Here is a 20,538-nt window from a genome sequence, read left to right as displayed (position 1 = left end):
TAAATTGCTGTTCACAAACAGCTGAACCTCAAATGCTATAAAACCGGATAAATTTATAACTACTACAGAGGTTTTTCTTCCTTCCCCCCTCAACGGCTCGTTAGAGACTCTTTGGGCACTTTCCATTAAACACAGCAGATGAATGCTGTTTGCCCTCACTCCCTTTCAAAACACCATTAAAGCGGCCGTAAAGGGATTTAAGAGAGACCGGGGGGGGGGGGGGGGGGGACAACCACAGGCAAGAAACCAAACTTCTGAAAGTGTGAGCCGACTGCCAAGGAGCGTGGACAGAACACAGCAGAAAAGGTTAGGGCTGGGGGTGAGCGGGTGGCGGATGGAGGGGGGAAGAGGGGGGCACGGGGGAGAAGGAGAGGGTGGAATCAGCCTCCTAGACCGCAGACACCTCTGAAGGCAGGGGCATGGTGTGGCGGAACACAGGACCAGGGCTGGGAAATGTACTGAAGGGAGAGTAAGACCCCCCAGGACCCCTTCCCAACCCCAGGAAGCATTCCTTCCTTCATCGTGGAAGCAGAGTGTTGCTCTGGAAAGGCTGAATTTCAAGACCCTGGAGATTTAAGAGCTAACCTCTTGGTGCTGCACTAAAACACTGAGATTAAGAAAAAATTCTCCATGCAGACGGGTGGGACCCAGATGCGTCTCTGCACACCCCACACCCCAGCTGTGAAAATGCTGACAGCAAGCTTGCGCACCAAGCAGGAAGCGATGAGAGGATTCCCTCCCTCCACCACCATCCCTGAGAAAAGACCTGTAAACAATCACAGTCGGGGACAAGCCCCCAAAGAAATGGATCCCTGAGCAATCACACTACCACAAAGCCTACCCTCAACACACACACACACACACACACACACACACCTTTCAACCAGCTTTTTAGTACTTTGTACTTACTTACAAACTAAATTCATCAGACACTCAAGGAAAGACCCTACCTAAAAGAAAACAACAACAGGTTAAAAAAGGAACCGTTGAGGTTATCAGGGTTAATAGGAGGTACACCCTGCAGACAGCGAAGAGCTACTGTTTCCACGACACAGGGGGCCCTATGACAGGGGCCTTCAGGGTCTGTGATGTGGTCAGCTGACAAGACGGACCTCAGGACAGGACGACCAGAGGCCACACCAGTTATGAGCCATTGTAATCACTGATCTTACACTAAACTGCCGTCTATTAAACCACAATGACACTGAGTTCTATGCCACTGAAATGAAAAACTCTTTCTAAATGAAACGGCCAAATTCTTCATTAACAGAGATCAAAACTGAAAAATCCATCCCCCTAACACCCCCCCTTACTCAGGGGAAACTACTGCCCAGCACCTTTCTACACACAGCTTTCTGTTTACAACGAAATGCTCAACATTCCCAAACATAAAATAACCTCCCCCCTTTACGTAAACCAAGCACGATCAAGTTAATCCCCCCAAATTAACCAGAATCTAATACTATAATAACAATTACCCACAAAGCATGGTATGCTGGCTCCTGCGTAAGGCAAGAGGCTCTTAAAAACAAGACTGTCAGGTATGAGCTTGAAGACGGGCTCATCCAGAAGCCAGGGTGCTTCCCTGCCACGGCGGCCTTGCCTCCCAATCACTCCTGCGCACCCAAGACACTGGTCTAAAGCGCTTTTCAAGCTTACCTGGGCATAAGGATGCCCCGGGGGTCCTGTTAAGATGTAGATTCTGATGTACTTACCAGGCATGGTTGGGACCACGGGCCATACTTTGGTAGCAAATGTATCAAGTACGCAGAGCACAGGCACCACGGGCGGGACCTCGAAGGAAGACCACCCTCCTGTCAGGGTCTAGGGCCGTGGAGGGGGCACCAACTTGCCCAGTTTACAAGATTTAAGATACATGGGGATTGTTCTTGACCATAAATTACACCCAGTTCATAATAATTCTGGATTCCCTTCCTCATCTGGATCTCCCGCCTCCTGCGCCCCCCATTCTCTACTCTGTGATACAGGGGAAGGCGGCTCTCAAATTTAAAGATAAAGGGCTCTCTCAAGGTGAAGACAAACGTAAAATGGGCCCCAGAGAGGTTACACAGGTACCCAGCCGCAGCTTGAACAGGAGAGCTCCTGCGGGCTCCTTGCACTGCACAGAACAGCTTGGGTCTGTTTGGGGAGGGGCAGCCGTCTTCCTCAATCACGCTGGTCCATGACCTGGAGCACAGCCTTCTCCCCATCCCTCCCCTGCCTTCATGTAAAGCTCCAAATACCCATTTCCCATCGGCCAGTTTTCCTACTCCTTTTGACATTTTAATCACACAGCTGACTGTTTTGCTGCTTAGAAACGACCATATAAGGAATATTTTTTTAAAAGGGATAGCAGAAATACACCAAACTGGACTTTATCTCCAGGCAGTGAGAGAGAGAAGGGCAGGGGTTACTTTTCATTTCTGAGTGTTTCAGTTAAAAATAATTTTATATATATATATATATATATATATATATATATATATATATATATATATGAAAGCAATATTTGGGACACAGAACACCTGAGGCTACTTACTGCATTGAAGGCAGACCTTACATTTTTCACGACATCTGGAGACTATGAAAAGTGACTCTCTTGTGTTATCAATTATTTTAGAGAGGTTTTATGTTTTGTTTTGTTTTTTAAAGCACCTTGAACTTTCACAGTAAAGGTTGCTGTCAATTTTATCTGGTCTGAGTTTTCATTTCACCTTGGGAAATGTTCACAACAAGATGAGAAGAATAAAAAGGATGAGGAAGAGGATTTCTTTTGGGGGGCGGGGAAAGCAGCGGGAACCTTTATCACTAAAGCAAATGTCATAAAGCAATAGTCAATAAGAAACGGTCAACTCTGGTAAACGATCAGATCACAGTCTTAGATTTTTAAAGAGCACGATACCTACACAGAGCTTCCAAAGTCTGGCCCCCTCCCTCCTGTACCCCAAAAGAAAGCACTGTAGGGGGAGGAAGAGACATGACCTTGGGACTGAGAAAGGGGAAGAGTTAGCCTAAGTTTGCAGGATGGAGGGAACCTGGCCTTGCCTCCAGCCACTTTGTCCCACACTGTGTTGATGTGAACTGGTGGCACTGGCCACGAGCCCATCTATGGGGGGTGAGAGCCTCCTGGGAGGATCCGCTTTGAGGAAGAAGGAGACAGACGATGAACTGACTCAGCCAGAAAGCCTCGGCCCAAGGGGAGGGCAATTTCAAGCATGGTGTGTCGTCCGTCACTCGGATTTCTCCTACAAGAAGCACAGGAGAGGCTGTAAATAAAACCCTCAAGTGCAGCTTGAGAGGACTCAGCTCCAGGGAAAGACACCTGGGTCCCAGGAGCTGACGCGGGGCAGGGCTCCAGGAGAGAAGCACCAGCTGCCCTAGCGGTTGGCGCATCCCTGGTCACGAGCACACGACGTGCCCCTGGGGACTTCCCAAAACTTCCAGAAACACTTTTACAAGGGCCTGAGGCCTTATGTGAGCAGAGATGGGCAACAAGTCAGTGCAATCTGAGTTATTACTGCTATAACCTCATCACACCCAAAGACAGGTGAGGTCAGGGCACATTCAGATTATTAATTCTAAGGAAGAAAAAACAGAAGGCAAGAGGGGAAAAAACGGGTAATCTGCTGATGGAGAATAAAATATGACAGTTACTCAACATGACTCTCACCAAGCCTCCTCCTTCTTATTCCAAATACTTTATTTTTTGCAAGAGTGCACTGAGAAGGGTGGACAGCCTTTATCCCTTCATGCAATGTACAGGCACCGTGCAAGGTAAATGTGCACTGCCATGAAGGTGCTTCAATCTAGTAGGAAAATAGTCTATCAAAATGCAGCCATGCCCCTTTCAATAAAGCATCTTTAAAATAAATGTTGGCCAAGATCTGCAAGTCTCAGCTTGCAGTGTGCACATTTACAGCACCCTGAATACAACGAATTCCCAGTTTCACAAAGTACCCTGAGCAGTTTCCACTTTCTCCCAATGCACTTTGTCTGCCATGCTGTTCCCATACTGTATGTAACTTTTCATGTATTACAGCATGGAAACGCACTGTCACCTTATTTACTCAACAGGTATCTGCTGCACATCCACTGCCTGCCAGGCACAGGGTGACAAGGTGTGACAGCACTTGCCCAAAGCTCCCAGTTGAGGGGGGCAAGAGTCTTCATCACATCGTCGGAATTTTATTTCAAAACACTTCAACATAAACAGTGTGATATAAATGTGTGTCCACTGGCTTTAATCTCCTGCCTGAGGGCAATTAGTTGTCTTCATCTGGAATACAGACTCCTAGAGTAGTTAACCTAGCTTTTAATCAAAAGGCCACACACAACAGCTAAGGCCACCACAAGTCCAAATCGGTCAGCCAGTCATCCTTATCAGCAACCAGCCCCGGTTTCGCTAATTAACACATTGGAGCTTAGATACGGGCTTGCACACAGGTTAAATTACTGACTTTGTTAATTAGTATTACGGTTGTTGGAAATCTCTTTTCAGTGGTGAATTCATGGAGGTAAGGACTGACTAGAAATATCACAGAAGCACCCTGGCCCGTGTATGACCCAGGCATATAAAAATCTAGCCAGTCCTCACAGACATGCCCCAGGCTTGATAAGTAAATGGCTGGAGGTCCAGCTGCCCATTCCAGGGAATTATGTGGCCGATTCAAAAATGTCAGGATAACTGCAATTCCGTCTATGTCAGGCAGAACTCCAGAGGTGTCACTCAGGCAGAACTCCAGAGGTGTCACTCCAAGATTCCCGGACCCTGATTATTGAGTCGAACACAATCCAAGCACTGCTGTGAAGGGGTTCTGCAGGTGGGGTTAAGATTTAAGGCTACTAACCAGCTGACCTTAAACTAGAGCCATCATTCTGGATTACTGGGTGGGCCCCATGTAATCACACGAACCCTTAAAAGCAGAAGAGGACTGAAGTCAGTGTTTTTTGGTTTTTTTTTTCTTTTTTGCTGCACCTCGAGGCACGTAGAACTTTCCTGACCAGGGATCGGACCCGAGACTCCGCAGGGGAAGCACAGAATCTTAACCACTGGACCACCAGGGAAGCCCCTGAAGTCAGTCTTCATCTCATGAACACATGCGATGTGTCCCTGGGGGCCTTTCAGAAACTTCCAGAAACCTTTTTACAAGGGCCTAGGGCCTTGTGTAAGTAGAGAAGGGTAGCAAGTCAGTGCAATCTGAGTTAGCATGAGGTGAGATGAGGCAGAAGGCAGTGGAGACGGTCAGAGAGACTCAAAGCCTGAGGAGGAGTCAGCCCTTCGGGACTCGGCATGTTGCTAGTTTTGAAGATGGGAGGAAGGCGGCCACGAGCAGGGGGATGCAGGCAGCCTCTGGAAGTCGAGAACCACCCCCAGCCAAGAGCCAGCAAGGAAATGAGGACCTCACTCCTACAGCCACGTGGCACTGAACTCAGCCAGCCTGAATGAGTTGAGGAATACTTTATTCCCTGAGCCTCAGAAAGGAATGCAGCCCCTCCAACACTGTCAGCTGGGCCTTGCGAAACCCAGAGCAGAGAACCAGCTGCGCCAGGCTGAGCCTGGACTTCTAACCCACAAAACTGTATCAACTTGTTTTAAGCTGATATGTTTGTAGTAATTTCCTAGGACAACAGTAGAAAACTAACATGTTGTCCATGAAATGCTGCCTTACTTGCTACAGGTAAACACTGAATGGGAGGTGTCATCAGGGCAGTGACCCCTCTAAAAGCACAGAGCTGGACCTTTACTAGGCATGTAAAACAGGTTATATGACTGCATGGTGCCTGCCTGCTAGCAAACCTATATATGGGCAGAACGCTATCTGAGCCTTGCTTTCATTCATACCTGAGTGAGTTTACAGGGAGGAAATCTCTAGCCCTCACCTCCTGTAACTACTGCTAGTAATTATAATTTACCATAAAGAATGCAAATAACACCTGAAGTTGGTTTCATTTTGCTAGTAAGAATCACTAACCAAACCATCACAAAGAAATGAATAATCACAAACCTTGGTTTTAAGCTGTCCCTGGAAGAAAGATCAGAGTCCTTCCTGGAGTGATCATTTCAGTTTGTCTAAGGAACCAGGGAAGGAGGGAAGGGGGAAGGGGTCCTCCTGATAGTCACACTAGCAGGAGACGAGCCCTGCGCTTCAGGGTGAAGTAAAGACTCCAGAAACAGGGAGGCGGGGTCCTCAAGAACTTTCTTCCCCAGAGGGTCCAGAGTGTGGTCGCTGGACTGGCAGCAACAGCATCACCTGGGATCTTGTTAGAAAGGCACATTTTCAGCCCCTCCCCCGAGCACGGGATGATTCTGATGCTCATGTGTGAAAACCACCGCGGGATTAGCTATACAACACCTTGTCCATGCCCTGAGGCAGCCTGCAATCAAATAAGAAGTTGAGACAGAAAGAGCTGTCCACTGACAGTGCTAAGTGACAGTGGAGAACAGCAGAGGGAAGAGGCAGGACCTGAGCTGAGCCTGAGGATGAAGCGGGGGTGGCATTACTCCCAAAGGACCTGCACAGAGGTGGGAGACAGCGATTTACTTTTTCCATTCCCACACGGAATAAAAGCAGCTGGAGGAAGAAACCGTGTCTCTTCTGTTGGCTTCTATAAAGTGCCATGTACTCAGTAGTTGTACAAATATTAATTTCAACAAGAAAAAGTTTCTGCTTTTTGAATAAACTATACGCATTTGCTATAAACTAATACCTTTTATGATTTGGGGTTATTTTTTCAAATATTCATTCAGTACAGTGGCTACTGTGGAATCCTGTGCTAACCTCATTCGTTCTTTTTGCCGAGGGCAGGAGATCTGTGGGGGAAGGGATGGGGTGGGAGGAAAGAGGCGTGGGTCCCAGTCCATCCAGGGGTCCCCACCTGTTGGCAGGTGCTCCATGACCCTCCTGGACCATCCTGGTGAGGGCAGGAGAAGAGCAGTCCTATCTCACCCAGCAGCAATCCATCCTCCACAGGGCCCAGGTCCAGACTTGCCCATCCTCCTCAAACAAAGCCCTGGTGCACACACCCACCCCACGCTCCCCCTCCGAAGGAACCCTCAGGTCTTGCACCACAGAGATAACGGCATCAGAAGGAAACACCAGAAACTCTCCTCAGCTCCATCCTCACACACTTGCAATGGTACTCATCCTATCACATCTCTGTAAAGCTGATCCTTCTACCTGTCCTCAGGGTGTCAAGGGCAAGGAAAAGTGACAGAGATGCAACACATCTCTGCAACAGATCCAACAGTTTATACCGAGAAATATCTCTAAGAATGGTTGCCCTGGATAGGAAACTTTAGGAGCTTAATTAGATAATCAAAAGATTACCCTTGGATGTTAGGTACACCCTGACTAGCCTGCACTGAGACCATTAACAGATCCAGTTAGGACAATGAGCTACCACTATACACTTAGTAGAATGGCTAAAATTAAAAAAAAATTTTTTTGATGATTAAAAACTGCTTGTGAGGGTACAGATGAATAGGAACTCTCCTACACTGCTGGTGGGAATGCAAAATGGTACAACCACTTTGGAAAACAGTTGGCATTTCCATATACAATTAAGCTTAATACACTTAACATATCACCAAGTAATTCCACAACTAGGTATTGACTCAAGAGAAGTGAAAATATATATTTACTCAAAGACCTGTATGCATGTATTTGTAGCAATTTTACTTGTAATCACCAAAAACCCTGAAAGCTACCCAGATGTCCTTGAACCGGTGAATGGATAAACTACAGTATATCCATGCAATAAATTAATAATATACAGCAATAAAAAGTAGAGAGGTAAGACACAATATTGTAAATCAACTATACTTCAATAAGAAAAATATATTGGGGAAAAAAAAAAAAAAAAGAGGTACTGATACCCACTACAATATGGATGAACTTCAAATTTATTATGCTTAGTGAAAAAAGCCAGATTCAAAAGGCTGTATAATGTATGCTTCTATTCAGATGACATTCTGGAAAACGCAAACTATAGGTCTGGAAAATGTTATCAGTGGTTGCCTGGGAGTAGGGGTTGACTACAAAGGGGCAGAATGAGGGATTATTTTGGGGTGAGGGAAGTGTTCTGTGCTTGACTGAGGTGGTGCTTACACAACTCTACATATTTGCCGAAGCTCACAGAGCAAAAATAATCTCATTCTATGTAAATCAAAAAATATGTGAAAAATGTTTAATTAAGAAAGAGTGGACCCGAGGGTGTCATTCTGTGCAGGGAAGTGCCTCTAACTGCATGAAACTTCTATCCTGGGTAAACATCTCTGACCCGCTGAGAGGCAGAACCAGCCAGAGGCCAGCCCTAGAATCTGTCATCACTATTTTAAAAGTACCCAATACCTGGAAAGAAACAAGAAATCACAGGATATCCCTTCAAGGAGGGGAGCTGGGGGTTGTTTATGTAAAGCAGATTCTCCAGACTACCTCATTCCATAGGTGTGTCCTTTTGGTTGACTTCCTAGCAAGTGGACTATTTTACAGCTCTGCAAATTGCAAAAAAACTGATAGCAATGCAAATGAATTCTGTCTGGCAGAGACTATAAATCCCTGTAATCCAAATTCTCATTTAAACAGGTCTTAATGTCTTGCTTGTTCCTGCCTTAATGAATGAGCTAAATAAAACTGCTGACATAGGACCTTTTCATATTTGCATGTCATATTTTTGCCTTTTTGAAAAATTATACTTTAGCAGCATAGCACATTAAATGAATAAAGGCTGCATTTTCTAGCCTTCTTGGCAGCCACTGAGAGGAAAGCGAGCAAGTGTTCGGTGGGATTTCAAGAAAGATTGTTTAAAGGGAGCCGACCCAGCTGGGAGACACCCCTTTCTGCTCTCCTCTTTCCTTGTCCCGGCAGAAATGCTGACATACCACCTGGTACTCAGCAGGTCACCTTGAGGTGACCTTGTGGTGAGAGGGAATGTAGACTGATAGCAGTCCCAAAGGTATGTCAGGACCCAATCCCTAGAACCTGTACACATTACTTCATTTGGAAAAGTGGCCCGTGTGGCTGTGGTTAAGGATTTAAAGAAAGCATCATTCTGGATTATCCAGGTGGGCCCCGAATGCCATCACAAGTATCCTTATAAAAGAAAGGCAGAGGGGGATCAGAGCATCACGCACAGGGAAAGCCACATGAGACAGAGACAGAGAACGGAATGAAGCAGCCACAAAGCAAGGAATGCTCAGAGCCATCAGAAGGTAGAAGAGGCAAGGAACAGATTCTCCCTAGAGCCTCCGTAGGAGGTGCAATTCTGCTGCTACCTTGTTTCTGACTTCCAGCCTCCAGAAGTGTAAGAGAATAAATTTCTGTTGTTTTAAGCCACCAAGTTTGTGGTAACTTGTTACAGCAGCCCCAGAAAACTAACACAGATGTTCAGCACCAAGCTAGAGGCCTGGTTCCCTGCCAATACCTTGAACTCACCAAAGCCCCAAGCCACATACCTCTGGACCATTAGCTACAGAGACAAATACATTTTCATCTTGTTTAAGCGATTATGTATTTGATTTTTCTGTCTTGAAGCCAAACTTAATCCTAATACGGTGACATACTGTGATCATGAGCTCCTGGCCCCAACCTCACCTTGCCCAAGTTTATCAACCACACTGGTTGTCCTGCAATCTGAGCAAGGTTGAGAATTAAATGAAGAGTTGAAGAAAAAAGTCAAACCCAAAGTATCGATAAAACTGTGTTACAGTTAAGATTAAGTTTGCACCACAGGGCATAATCAGGGTATATGTGTAGTAAAGAATTTTTAACACTTTTAAAATGTGACATATCAGAGTGTCTGACTGATTGACTCTGATTCCTATTTCAAATGGGTACTTTTCAGCTTTAAGTAAAACAACATATTTCTTATTTTTATTATTTTTTAAATTGAAGTATAGCTGATTTATAATATTGTGCTACTTTCAGGTGTTCAGCACAGTAATTCAGGTCTTTTGCAGATTATATTCCATTATAGGTTATTATAAGATTCTGAATATAGTTCCCATGCTATGCAGTAAGTCCTTGTTGCTTACCTAGGTATCTCACAACTGTCTCTTCATGGACACCTGGGTTGTTTCCATGTCCTGGCTACTGTAAACAGTGCTGCTATGAACGCTAGGGTGCATGCATCTTTTCAAATTGGGGTTTTTGCTTTATTCTAGATATATATGCACAGGAGTGGAATTGCTGGATCATATGGTAGTTCTATTTTTAGTTTTTTAAGGAACCTTCATACTGTTTTCCATAGTGGCTGTACCAATTTACATTCCCACCAACAGTGTATGAGGGTTCCCTTTTCTCTATACCACGTTTATTATTTGTAAACTTTTTGATGTTAGCCATTCAAGGAGGTATGAAACGATACCTCATTAAGGTTTTGATTTGCATTTCTCTAATAATTAGCGATGTTGAGCATCTTTTCATGTGCCTGTTGGCCACGGGTATGTCTTTGGAAAAATATATATTCAGGTCTTCTGCCCATTTTTTTTTATTGGGTTGACTGTTATTTTGATATTGAGTTATATGAGCTGTTTTTAAATGTATGGTTTTAATTATAAACATAAGATCTGTAAGTGGATTTAAAGGCTATAGAAAGCCATGTTTAAAGTTATTAACTATAATACATTGAGCAGTAATTTGAAACTTATACCATCATCTGTACACAAAATGCTACTCTCAGACATCAAAAGCCTCATTTTAACAACGGTCTATACGAAGTGTATAAAGTCAGCCTCACTTTGAAAATGCTCACTAGAAGGAATTCAAGATGGAAGGAAAGAAGGAGGGATGGAGGGAGGGAGGGAGGGAGGGAGGGAGGAAAATCTCTTAACTCCAAGCCCGTCACAAACCACCTACAGCCCCTAGCGGGCCAACAAAGCTAGCCATCATTCATTTCTGGTCCCCCAGCTGAATTCTAGGACCTTTCGTGTGCCCCTGCAGTGCTCACTGTCATCGCTGTGTACCTGTCAGCATTTCCCCAGCGAACTCCTCCACGTTCCTGGCATCTGCACAGAGGCGGCACTCTGCTCTGAGACACTGCCTCTGAGGTCAGAAGCAGCCTGCAGTCTTGCTGTGCATGGTCAGAGGCTGGTGTGTCAGGCCACATACAAGTGGCCTCTAACAGTCCCGGAGAGCCGTGACAGGCTGGGTGTGTGAGCTTGAGGCCAACGTCCTTCTCTGACCTCTGTGGTGAGCAGCTCACACTTGAACGCACGTGGTTTCCATTATCTGAAATACCTCTTGAAAACATCAGGAACCTAAGAGGGCAAGAGCTAAGTGATATTTGGGGGCTTAGCTATTATCTCTTTCGAGTTTGAACAGGACAAATTGCACTCACAGATGACACAAGTAACCCATGACCTCACTGACAAGGGGCCGGATGAAGAGCCCCAGGCAGAGCTCGTTCCCTCCTGACACGGCCACCACCCCCTGTAATGACTGAGACAGTCACAGCCCTCTCAGCTCCAGCGTTCAACTTTCTACTGCTGTCCTGGGTTCAGGACACAGCAGCGGGAAGGGCTACCACATTAACTGAGTTAACGGTTCAAGTTCTTTACGAATTTTTCTTATCCATCAAAAGCAATGACATTTTTTTAAGTTAAATAATAGATGTTAATGTATTTTATTTACTAAAATACACAGATCAGAAGTGTCTAGCTCGATAAATGTTTACATATGTATATAACTATGTAAAACAATCTAGATCAAGGTTTTAAATATTTCAATTTTTTTTTTTAAAGGAAATTCTCTCATGGTCTTCCCAGTAAATTGCCATCCCTCTCCTCAAAAGCAATGACAATTTTATCTCGCTCTCAAAAGCTGATCAAGATTAACATTAAATTTGGGGGCTTCCGAGGTGGCTCAGTGGTGAAGAATCTGCCTGCCAAAGCAGGGAACATGGATTCGATCTTTGGTATGGCAAGATCCCACATGCCACAGAGCAACTAAGCCTGCGAGCCACAACTACTGAGCCTGCAAGCCACAACTACTGAGCCTGTGAGCCACAACTACTGAAGCCTGTGTGCCTAGAGCCCGTGCTCAACAAGAGAAGTCACCGCACTGAGAAGGCTGTGCACCGCAACAAAGAGTAGCCCCCCGTCCCCGCAACTAGAGAAAGCCCGCTCACAGCAACAAAGATCCAACACAGCCAAAAATAAAATTCAGTACATAAACAAAAAAGATTAACATTAAATTTGGAATTCCTGATGACACTGATTTATTACAACAACAACAAAAAGAGTGACTGCTTCTTGATTTTCTTTAGAACCAAGTCTAACAGGCCGTCACACTCATCTCCAGCTTAGCACTTGCTAACCCGTCACCTAGGTCAACCGCGGGCCATATTAAATTATCCCACCAACTCCCCTACCGCTCCCATTCTAAAGACTCCTCCTATGGATGTAAACATTCCAGGAGGCAGAGAGCTGCTAATCCCACCTGCCCCACGTTCCCCACTCGCAGGCTCCCTGGCCAACTTCCACACAGCCTTAAATTTAAAGCATTTGGCCAAAGAAGAATGAAACAAAATAAGCCCCCAACCTGCTTATAGCCAAAGATAAAAGCTCCAAAAGTTCAGGGTTTCAACCCGTTGCACTTTTAGACCTCAGCTATTAAACAATTTTGAAACATCGGAAAAAAACTTACCTTAAGATACATATTAAAAGTTGTTAGTGTGCCAAAAAAGAAAAAAAAGAAAAACTACAGGGAATTTTAACTTTAAAATGTTCACTTTTTATGTAAACCCAATCATGTACAAAGGCAAAGTCAGAAATCAGCCTCTCTTTTAAGAACTTGAAACATTTCTTTCTTAAAGTACTTTAGCTACTAGATATCTACCAGGGTCAGGAAAGAGACAATTCTGCAGACATTGTTTCTGGAATACAGGAATCCTTCTGCATTTACCACATGGTGGCGCTGCTTCAATGCTAATTTCAGATAAAATCCAGAAGAGAGTTTCTTCACCATCAAGACAAAATGATTGCATCTGTTAGGAGTTAGCAGTTAGGAGTGCAAAGTCCAGAATTTTTATTTTTTTAAGGTTTTAGGTAACACACATGATCAACAGTCTGTATAGAGAAATTAAAACGCTCAGGCAGCAACTCTGCCCCCATTTCAGGCTGGACCTAACAGAATTCTGACATGTTCGCCCAGCAAAGGCTGATCTAAGAGCCAGCAAGGCAACGTGTGGGGCAGAAGGGCCAAGTGCTCAAGTGAGGTGCCTCGCAGTGCAACACCGAAATGTAATCTACCTGTGAATCTATACTGATATAAATAAGTAAGTGACGAAGAAGAGATGACTCGCCCAGGCAGAAAAATTTCAAATAATTTATGTATATAATTCCACTTACAAGGAGGGGAGCCTAACTCCCCACCCTTCATGGTGGGCTGCACACAGCGACTTCCCTCCAGGGAGGAGAGGATGGAGAAGGACGTATGAAAAAGAGTAACTTTACCCTGGAGAAACCTGGCAACCACTACCTTGGCCAGGTGGCCCAAGTTAACAAAAACTGTGATAAGTCATGTCGAAGTGTCAATATGATGTGATGAGAAGGGCATTTTACCTCTGTGGTCCTCCTCCCCGCAAAACCTCATAACTTTGGCCTAATCATGAGACGCATCAGACAAACCCCCAAACAGGGGCTTCCTACAAAACACAGGAACAGCAGCCTAAGAAGTGCCAAGGTCATCAAAACCAAGAAAAGTCTGAGAAACTGTCAGAGCCAAACGAAGCCTAAGGATACATGACAAATGAATGTCATAGGGTACCCTTGAATAAGATCCTGGATATTAGGTATAAACTAAAGAAATATTAAGTACAGACTTCAGTTAATAATAATGTTATCAGTATGAGATCATTAGTTGTGATAATGTATCATACTAATATACTTTGTTAATGATAAAAGAAAGTGGGTATGAACTCAGTAGTGACAGGGCAAGAATAAAGACGCAGATGTAGACAATGGACTTGAGGACATGGGGTTGCAGGAGGCGAAGGGGAAGCTGGGACGAAGTCAGAGAGTAGCATAGACATAGATGCACTACCAACTGTAAAATAGATAGCCAGTGGGAAGTTGCTGTATAACAAAGGGAGATCAACTTGATGATGGGTGATGCCTTAGACAGCCAGGACAGGGAGGGTGGGAGGGAGTTGCGGGAGGAAGGGAATATGGGGATATATGTACAAATACAGCTGATTTACTTTGGTGTACCTCAAAAACTGGTACAAGAGTGTAAAGCAATTATATTCCAATAAAGAGCTTAAAAAAAAAAGAGAGAGAGAGAACCCTAAGGTGAACTGCAGACTTTGGTGATTATGATGTGTCAATGCAGTTCGTCCTTGATTTAAAAAAAAAAAAAAAAGTAACCCTCTGTTGATAATGGCTGTGCATGTGAAGGGAGGGGTTAGGGGAATTTCTGTATGTTTCTGTCAATTTTGTTGTAAACCTAAAACTGCTTAAAAAAAAAAAAAGTCTAAAAAACAAAAGAGTCAACATTCATGGTAGACATTTTTGAGAAAACTTTTGTTTCACTTATATATATGTATACATATTATATACGTGTGTGTGTTGGATTGTGATGTAAAAGGCATTTTTTAGATCAAAAAAGTTTGTAGGCCACTGTAGTTAAGTTACACTGGCAAATGAAAGCTCAAATTAATCTCAAAAAAAAAAAAGAAAGATCCCCAATAGTATGACTTCTTTTACAAAATAATGTTTTACAAATACCGTATGCTAACTCATATATATGGAATCTAAAAGAATAGTACTGATGAACCCAGTGACAGGGCAAGAATAAAGATGCAAACGTAGAGAATGGACTTGAGGACACGGGATAGGGAGGCGGGGAGGGGAAGCTGGGACGAAGTGAGAGAGTAGCACTGACATATAAACACTACCAAATGTAAAACAGATAGCTAGTGGGAAGCTGCTGCATAACACAGGGAGATCAACTCGATGATGGATGATGACTTAGAGGGGTGGGACAGGGAGGGTGGGAAGGAGTCACGGGAGGGAGGGCATATGGGGATACATGTATAAATACAGCTGATTCACTTTGTTGTACAGCAGAAACGGGCACAACAGTGTAAAGCAATTTATACTCCAATAAAGAGCTAAAAAATAATAAAATAGTTTTATTTAAAAAAAAAAGTGGGTATGCGGTAGTATATGGAAACTCTGAACTATCTTTACAACTTTTCTATAAATCTAAAACTACTACAAAATCAACTTTTTTAAAAAATAAGCTTTTTATGTAAGGCTCAAATGGTAACTAAGAGAAGCCTTCACACACAGGAGAATGCCTTCGGCTTCTGTATTAAGGAACTTGGGCTGCGTCCCCAACAATCCCTTGACATCTGCCATAGAAGAGGACTGTTACAGGCTGAAGGATGTTTCCCTACATTTCATATGCTGACGTCCTACCTCTGAGTATCTCAGCATGTGACTGTATTTGGAGACTAGTCCTTTAAAGAGGTGATTAAGTTAAAATAAGGCCACTGAGGTGGGCCCTAACCCAATCTGAGTGCTGGCCTTACAAGAGAAAACGTGGACAAAGAGACACCCAGGGATGCACAGAGGAAAGACCACGTGAGGACACAGGGAGGTGGCAGCCATCTGGAAGCCAAGGACAGAGGCTGCAGGAGAAGTCAAACCTGCCAGCACTCTGATCTGGGACTTTCAGCCTCTAGATCTATGAGAAAATTAATTTCTGCTGTTTAAGCTACCCATTCTGCGGTACTTTCTCACGGCAGCCCTAGCAAACTAGTACAAAGGTGAAGCAGAAAAACACTGCTTCACTGAAGGTCATGTGAAGGACAGCAGTGGGAAAGCCGAGCTTGATGGCTTCTGTGCCACGTGTACCTTTTGAGAGGGACCTGACCCAAGGCTGCTGTTCTGGGCGGCAACTAAGTGAAGTGGAGATGACCCAGGCCTTTGGACTTAGGCAGACTGAAGTCCAAATCCCAGCCAGTCACTAAGTAGCTATGTAACCTTCAGGCAAATTATCTAAACTCTTGGGTCTTTCCATCAATTGTAAGTGGGATTACTGCCTACACCTCAGGGTTAAAAATGTTTATAAAGGGTCTAGTACATGGGAAGTACTGAATAAATACCCTTTCCTTTCCTCTAAGGCAAAAAGTCAGGTTGGCAAACTATGGTCTAGGGGCCAAATCGGACCCACTGCATGTTTTTATAAATAAAATGTTACTGGAACATGGCCATGACCATTCATGAATGAACTGTCTTTGGCTGAGCTGCACTGCAGTGACAGGTGAGTGGTTAAGACACAGACACACAGCCCTCAAAGCCTAAAGTATTTACCATCTGACCCTTGACAGAAAGAGTCTGTTGATTCTGCTCTGTCAATCACCCTATTTCCAAAAGCTGACAGGTGCTTGTCATTCCTTATCATACTTGAACTTCAGCATCTGCCACGGATGCCATGTCTGGAGATCCTTCCTCCTCCCTGGAGGCCAGCGATCTGAGCGTGGGCTCTGCACTTCCAGCTCCCTGGTGCTCTGCAAACAGGGCTCTCTGCAGGACATCCAAGGTTCGAGATGTGCAAAGTCACTGCCCCACCTGGCCAACCTGTTTCTGTACTCCACACTGTAGTTAATTACACCAGCACTTATGCATGTGGCCGTACACAAACAGCATGACTTGGAATCCCGGGACTGAGGTTGAAATTTCACCTCTCAGAGCCTTACCTTAAAACACAGGAATAATGACTCCCTTGGAGACCCCATAACAATAAAATAGGGGGAAAATGTAAATAAAGTCACTAGTGCAATGAAAATTTTTTGAATCTAGATCTATCTAGAAACCCAAGCTAGAGACCTTAGCAAGCTTCCCAACTGCTGTGCAAAGAATTCGTTATAGGATGTGCTGAGACGTGGATCCCCCAGCTCTCTGGACTGTGGGGCAGTCTGCGGCAGTGCTCCAAGGGACAGCCCATGTACCCCACTGCTGGACACATATTTCCTACATGTGCCATGATGTGAAAAGGCCTTGCAAGCCCTGGCCCTGGGCCATCTTGCACTTTTCTTCCCTCTCTAATTCTGTACAAACAGGTCATCACAACCTACAGACTCTTTTTCCTAAAATTTTCTCAACTGGGCCTCCACCTCCCTCCTTCCTCCATCACTTTTTTTTTTTTTTTTTTTTTTTTTTTTAATTTTATTGGCTGTGTTGGGTCTCCTTTATTTTTTGCTGTGCACAGGCTTTCTTTAGTTGCAGTGAGTGAGGGCTACTCTTCGTTGTGTTGCATGGGCTCCTCATTGCCGTGGCTTCTCTTGTTGTGAAGCACGGGCTCTAGGCACGTGGGCTTCGGTAGTTGCAGCACATGGGCTCAATAGTTGTGGCTCACGGGCTCTAAAGCACAGGCTCAATAGTTGTGGAGCACGGGCTTAGTTGCTCCGCGGCATGTGGGATCTTCCTGGAGCAGGGACTGAACCCGTGTTCCCTGCATTGGCAGGCGGATTCTCAACCACTGCGCCAACCTAGGAAGCCCCTCCATCACTATTAAGGCTTCAGCCACCATACACCCTTTGAATCGTTACCGAAGAGTCCCAACCAGTCTCCTCTACTCCAAGATGGGCTGTACAAAATAAATAGTTACTATTCCAACCCAAATCTATTTACTTCACCCCTCTACTTTAAAAACGGTCAGGATTTCCCTGGTGGCACAGTGGTTAAGAATCTGCCTGCCAATGCAGGGGACACAGGTTCAAGCACTGGTCTGGGAAGATCCCACATGCTACAGAGCAACTAATAAGCCCATGCGCCACAACTACTGAGCCTGCGCTCTAGGGGCCGCAAGCCACAACTACTGAGCCCGCGTGCTGCAACTACTGAAGCCCACGCACCTAGAGCCCGTGCTCTGCAACAAGAGAAGCCTGCGCACCACAACGAAGAGTAGCCCCCACTCACCACAACTACAAAAAGCCTGCGCACAGCAACAGAGACCCAACGCAGCCAAAAATAATTAATTTTAAAAAATTAAATTAAAAAAAAAAGGTCAAAAGAATAAGACACAACTGCCAGAAGAATCAAATCCTCCCTGGCCCCCCATATTTCCACCCTCCTCTCAAATGCGACCTGCCCTGGGATGCCATGTGAGACCCAGCCACTGTGGGCCAGTCTAGACTTCATGCAGGGCTCTTCTTCCCCTATGGGGCCATCTCCCACCTAACCCCCGTCTGCCACGTAAGCCCTAACTCATGCTTGAAGAGCACCCTCCAGGTCACCCACCCTTGGAACCTTGCCAGCTCCCCCAAAGAGATTCTCACTCTTCTCCGTGTGGTCACAGCGCTTTGTAGACACCGCAATGTCTTAAAAATCATTGCCTCTCACTAAACTGCAAGACCCCCAAAGCTCAGGGCCAAGTATGTATTCACCTTTGTATGTACCTCATGTCTAGCACAGAGCCTAACACGTAACTCATGCTCAATAAACCCGTGAAAACAGATGTTCATGGAACCTCATGAGATCACTGAGTGAAAGATGGCAGTAACTCAGGGTGCCTCTGAGGCCATTTGGAAAAATAAAGGTTACCACCAAAATAAGTCCTATCCACCCACAGTATCCTCTTAAGAAGGAAGCCTGGAAAATTCTCTCGCCAGCTTAGCTGCCAGCAAGTCTAGGAGAGCTGGGGGAGAAGGAGCTGAGAAGAGCACCAGTGCATAAAAAAGGGCTGTTTTTAAAGGCTAAAGGGCCAACTAAGACTTTTCAGTTTGAAAGGAAGAAATGCAGAACGTGAACAAAAAACTAAGGCGAAGGTGTCCAAATGCAAATAAAAATATGATTCTCTTAGGCAGTCTGCTAGGACTTTCCTTTCTCCTTTCAGGGAAAACATGTGGGACTCAACACAACTTCTTTGTTTTTTCCTTTCTGTGTATCATGAAGAAATCTATCTACGAACAACGGTGTGAGTCAGTCACAGTGACTGGCAGGTATCAAGCTACAGACGAATTTCTCCTGCCTTAAAAGGACCTGTTATTCTTCAATTGCTTATTAAAACACCACAAACTTAAGAACAATATATAGTAAAACCTAACACTGAATAAATATCAGCTCCTCAGAGCCTGTTTAACATGTACTGCCTCCACCGAGCCTGTGATATCACTTCTTCCCGTAGGGCTCAGGTGGCCATTCCGAGGCATCTCACAGGCAGGCAGAAGCAAACCTCCCCCCAAGACACCACACAGATGCTGGGTGGTTTCCCTACTCTCACCCTGAGCAACTTTAGCACTAGTTTGCTTCCTTGGGAATTGCTTTCCACACGCCTCCAAAATGCAGTTACTTGCATTCTCAGAGGTTGATCTTTATTTCTTCCAATAAGAGCTACAACAGGACCAAGAATACACAAACAAGGCATCCGATAGAGAGCAACACAGACAGCAGCAGATGAAAATCAGTGAAATACTTGACGAGAGCCTTCCACAGAAGCCGTGGATGGGTCCGGCTCCTCCAGAAAGCCATGCCCAGAGCTAGCAAACCCATATCCAGATATTAATAATTAGACTTTATAGAGGCCCCTGCACTGCAGCAGCAGAGCCTTCCCTGCTGTCATGTCAGAGAACCAGACTGAAGTCAAAACAGGAGGAAGTAGGAGAGGGGCCAACAAAGGGGGAGAGGGGCAAATTACCTGCTCTCAGAAGTCAGGGGCAGCAGAAGCATTTCTTGTGGGGGGTTTTAAGAGCCAGGCACTTGTCAAACATTCCCTGTATCCTCTCAAAGACCAATATGGTAGGTCGTTTATTCTCATTCCCAGATGAGGAAACCAAGAATCAGAGAAGTTGCGAAGTAATTTCCAAGGACACAGAGTTCCTGAGAACAGGATTTAAACCCAGGTCTGTCTGTCTTTTAGGGCCAGAAACTTCCCACAACACATGGCTTGGGTAGAATTTCTCCATCCAGAAGGCAGCAAAGGAAAAGGGGGAGTGTACAAAAGTTCAAACTTACCTAATGCAGATAAGATCTGCCTAAACCTCACAACTTCTTCAAAAAAAAAAAAAAAAAAAAAACAACAACAACAACAACAACAACAACAACAAAAAAAAATCACAGACTCTGCAAATCTTCTGCATGCGTATACTCCTATTTTAATGTATGTATGAGTACATATACACATTCGTTCAAATCTTAGAGTACACACATCTAGCTCTAACAGGAACTGTAGAAATGGGAAAAAAAACTAAATTATTTTTTAAAAGTAAACTATTTTTAGTAAAGGCGATCTCTATTGAATTTTTGCTAAAGAGCTCAAAGTCGACAATCATTCTTTGATTGACACAAAAAAAGACTCCTAGATTGTCAGCCTCACCCCAAGACCTCTGATTTCCATATCAAATATTAACACTAGACTCCAGGATGTGTACAACAGGCATATATTCTTTTGATTACTGAAGACAGTCAACATCCAGGGTCCTTGTGAAACATCAAAATGCCTGAGACAGAAGTGTCCATAGCACTTTCTGAATTCTCAGATGCCACTCCTCTCCTGCATTACAGTGGAGCTGTAACCTGAGCACAGCTACCTC

At 44.6% G+C, this 20,538-nt stretch overlaps 1 protein-coding gene across 9 annotated transcripts in view; it reads right to left on the bottom strand.

Moving 5' to 3' along the window:
• TANC1 (tetratricopeptide repeat, ankyrin repeat and coiled-coil containing 1) overlaps positions 1–20,538 on the bottom strand; it is a 176,088-nt gene that overhangs the window by 93,875 nt on the left and 61,675 nt on the right. The window contains exon 1 of one of the 9 annotated variants that reach the window (XM_057745089.1): positions 16,319–16,438. The exons of the other annotated variants lie outside the window; for them this stretch is intronic. Within the exon in view, the coding sequence (XP_057601072.1) occupies positions 16,319–16,409 (91 nt within the window). The 5' untranslated portion in view covers positions 16,410–16,438. Of the gene's footprint in view, positions 1–16,318; positions 16,439–20,538 lie in introns of those variants that run through there. 9 annotated transcript variants of the gene reach the window in all.

Source organism: Hippopotamus amphibius, chromosome 8, assembly GCF_030028045.1.
Source record: "Hippopotamus amphibius kiboko isolate mHipAmp2 chromosome 8, mHipAmp2.hap2, whole genome shotgun sequence".
NCBI lineage: Eukaryota > Metazoa > Chordata > Mammalia > Artiodactyla > Hippopotamidae > Hippopotamus > Hippopotamus amphibius.
This window is presented reverse-complemented; position numbering and strand designations above follow the sequence as displayed.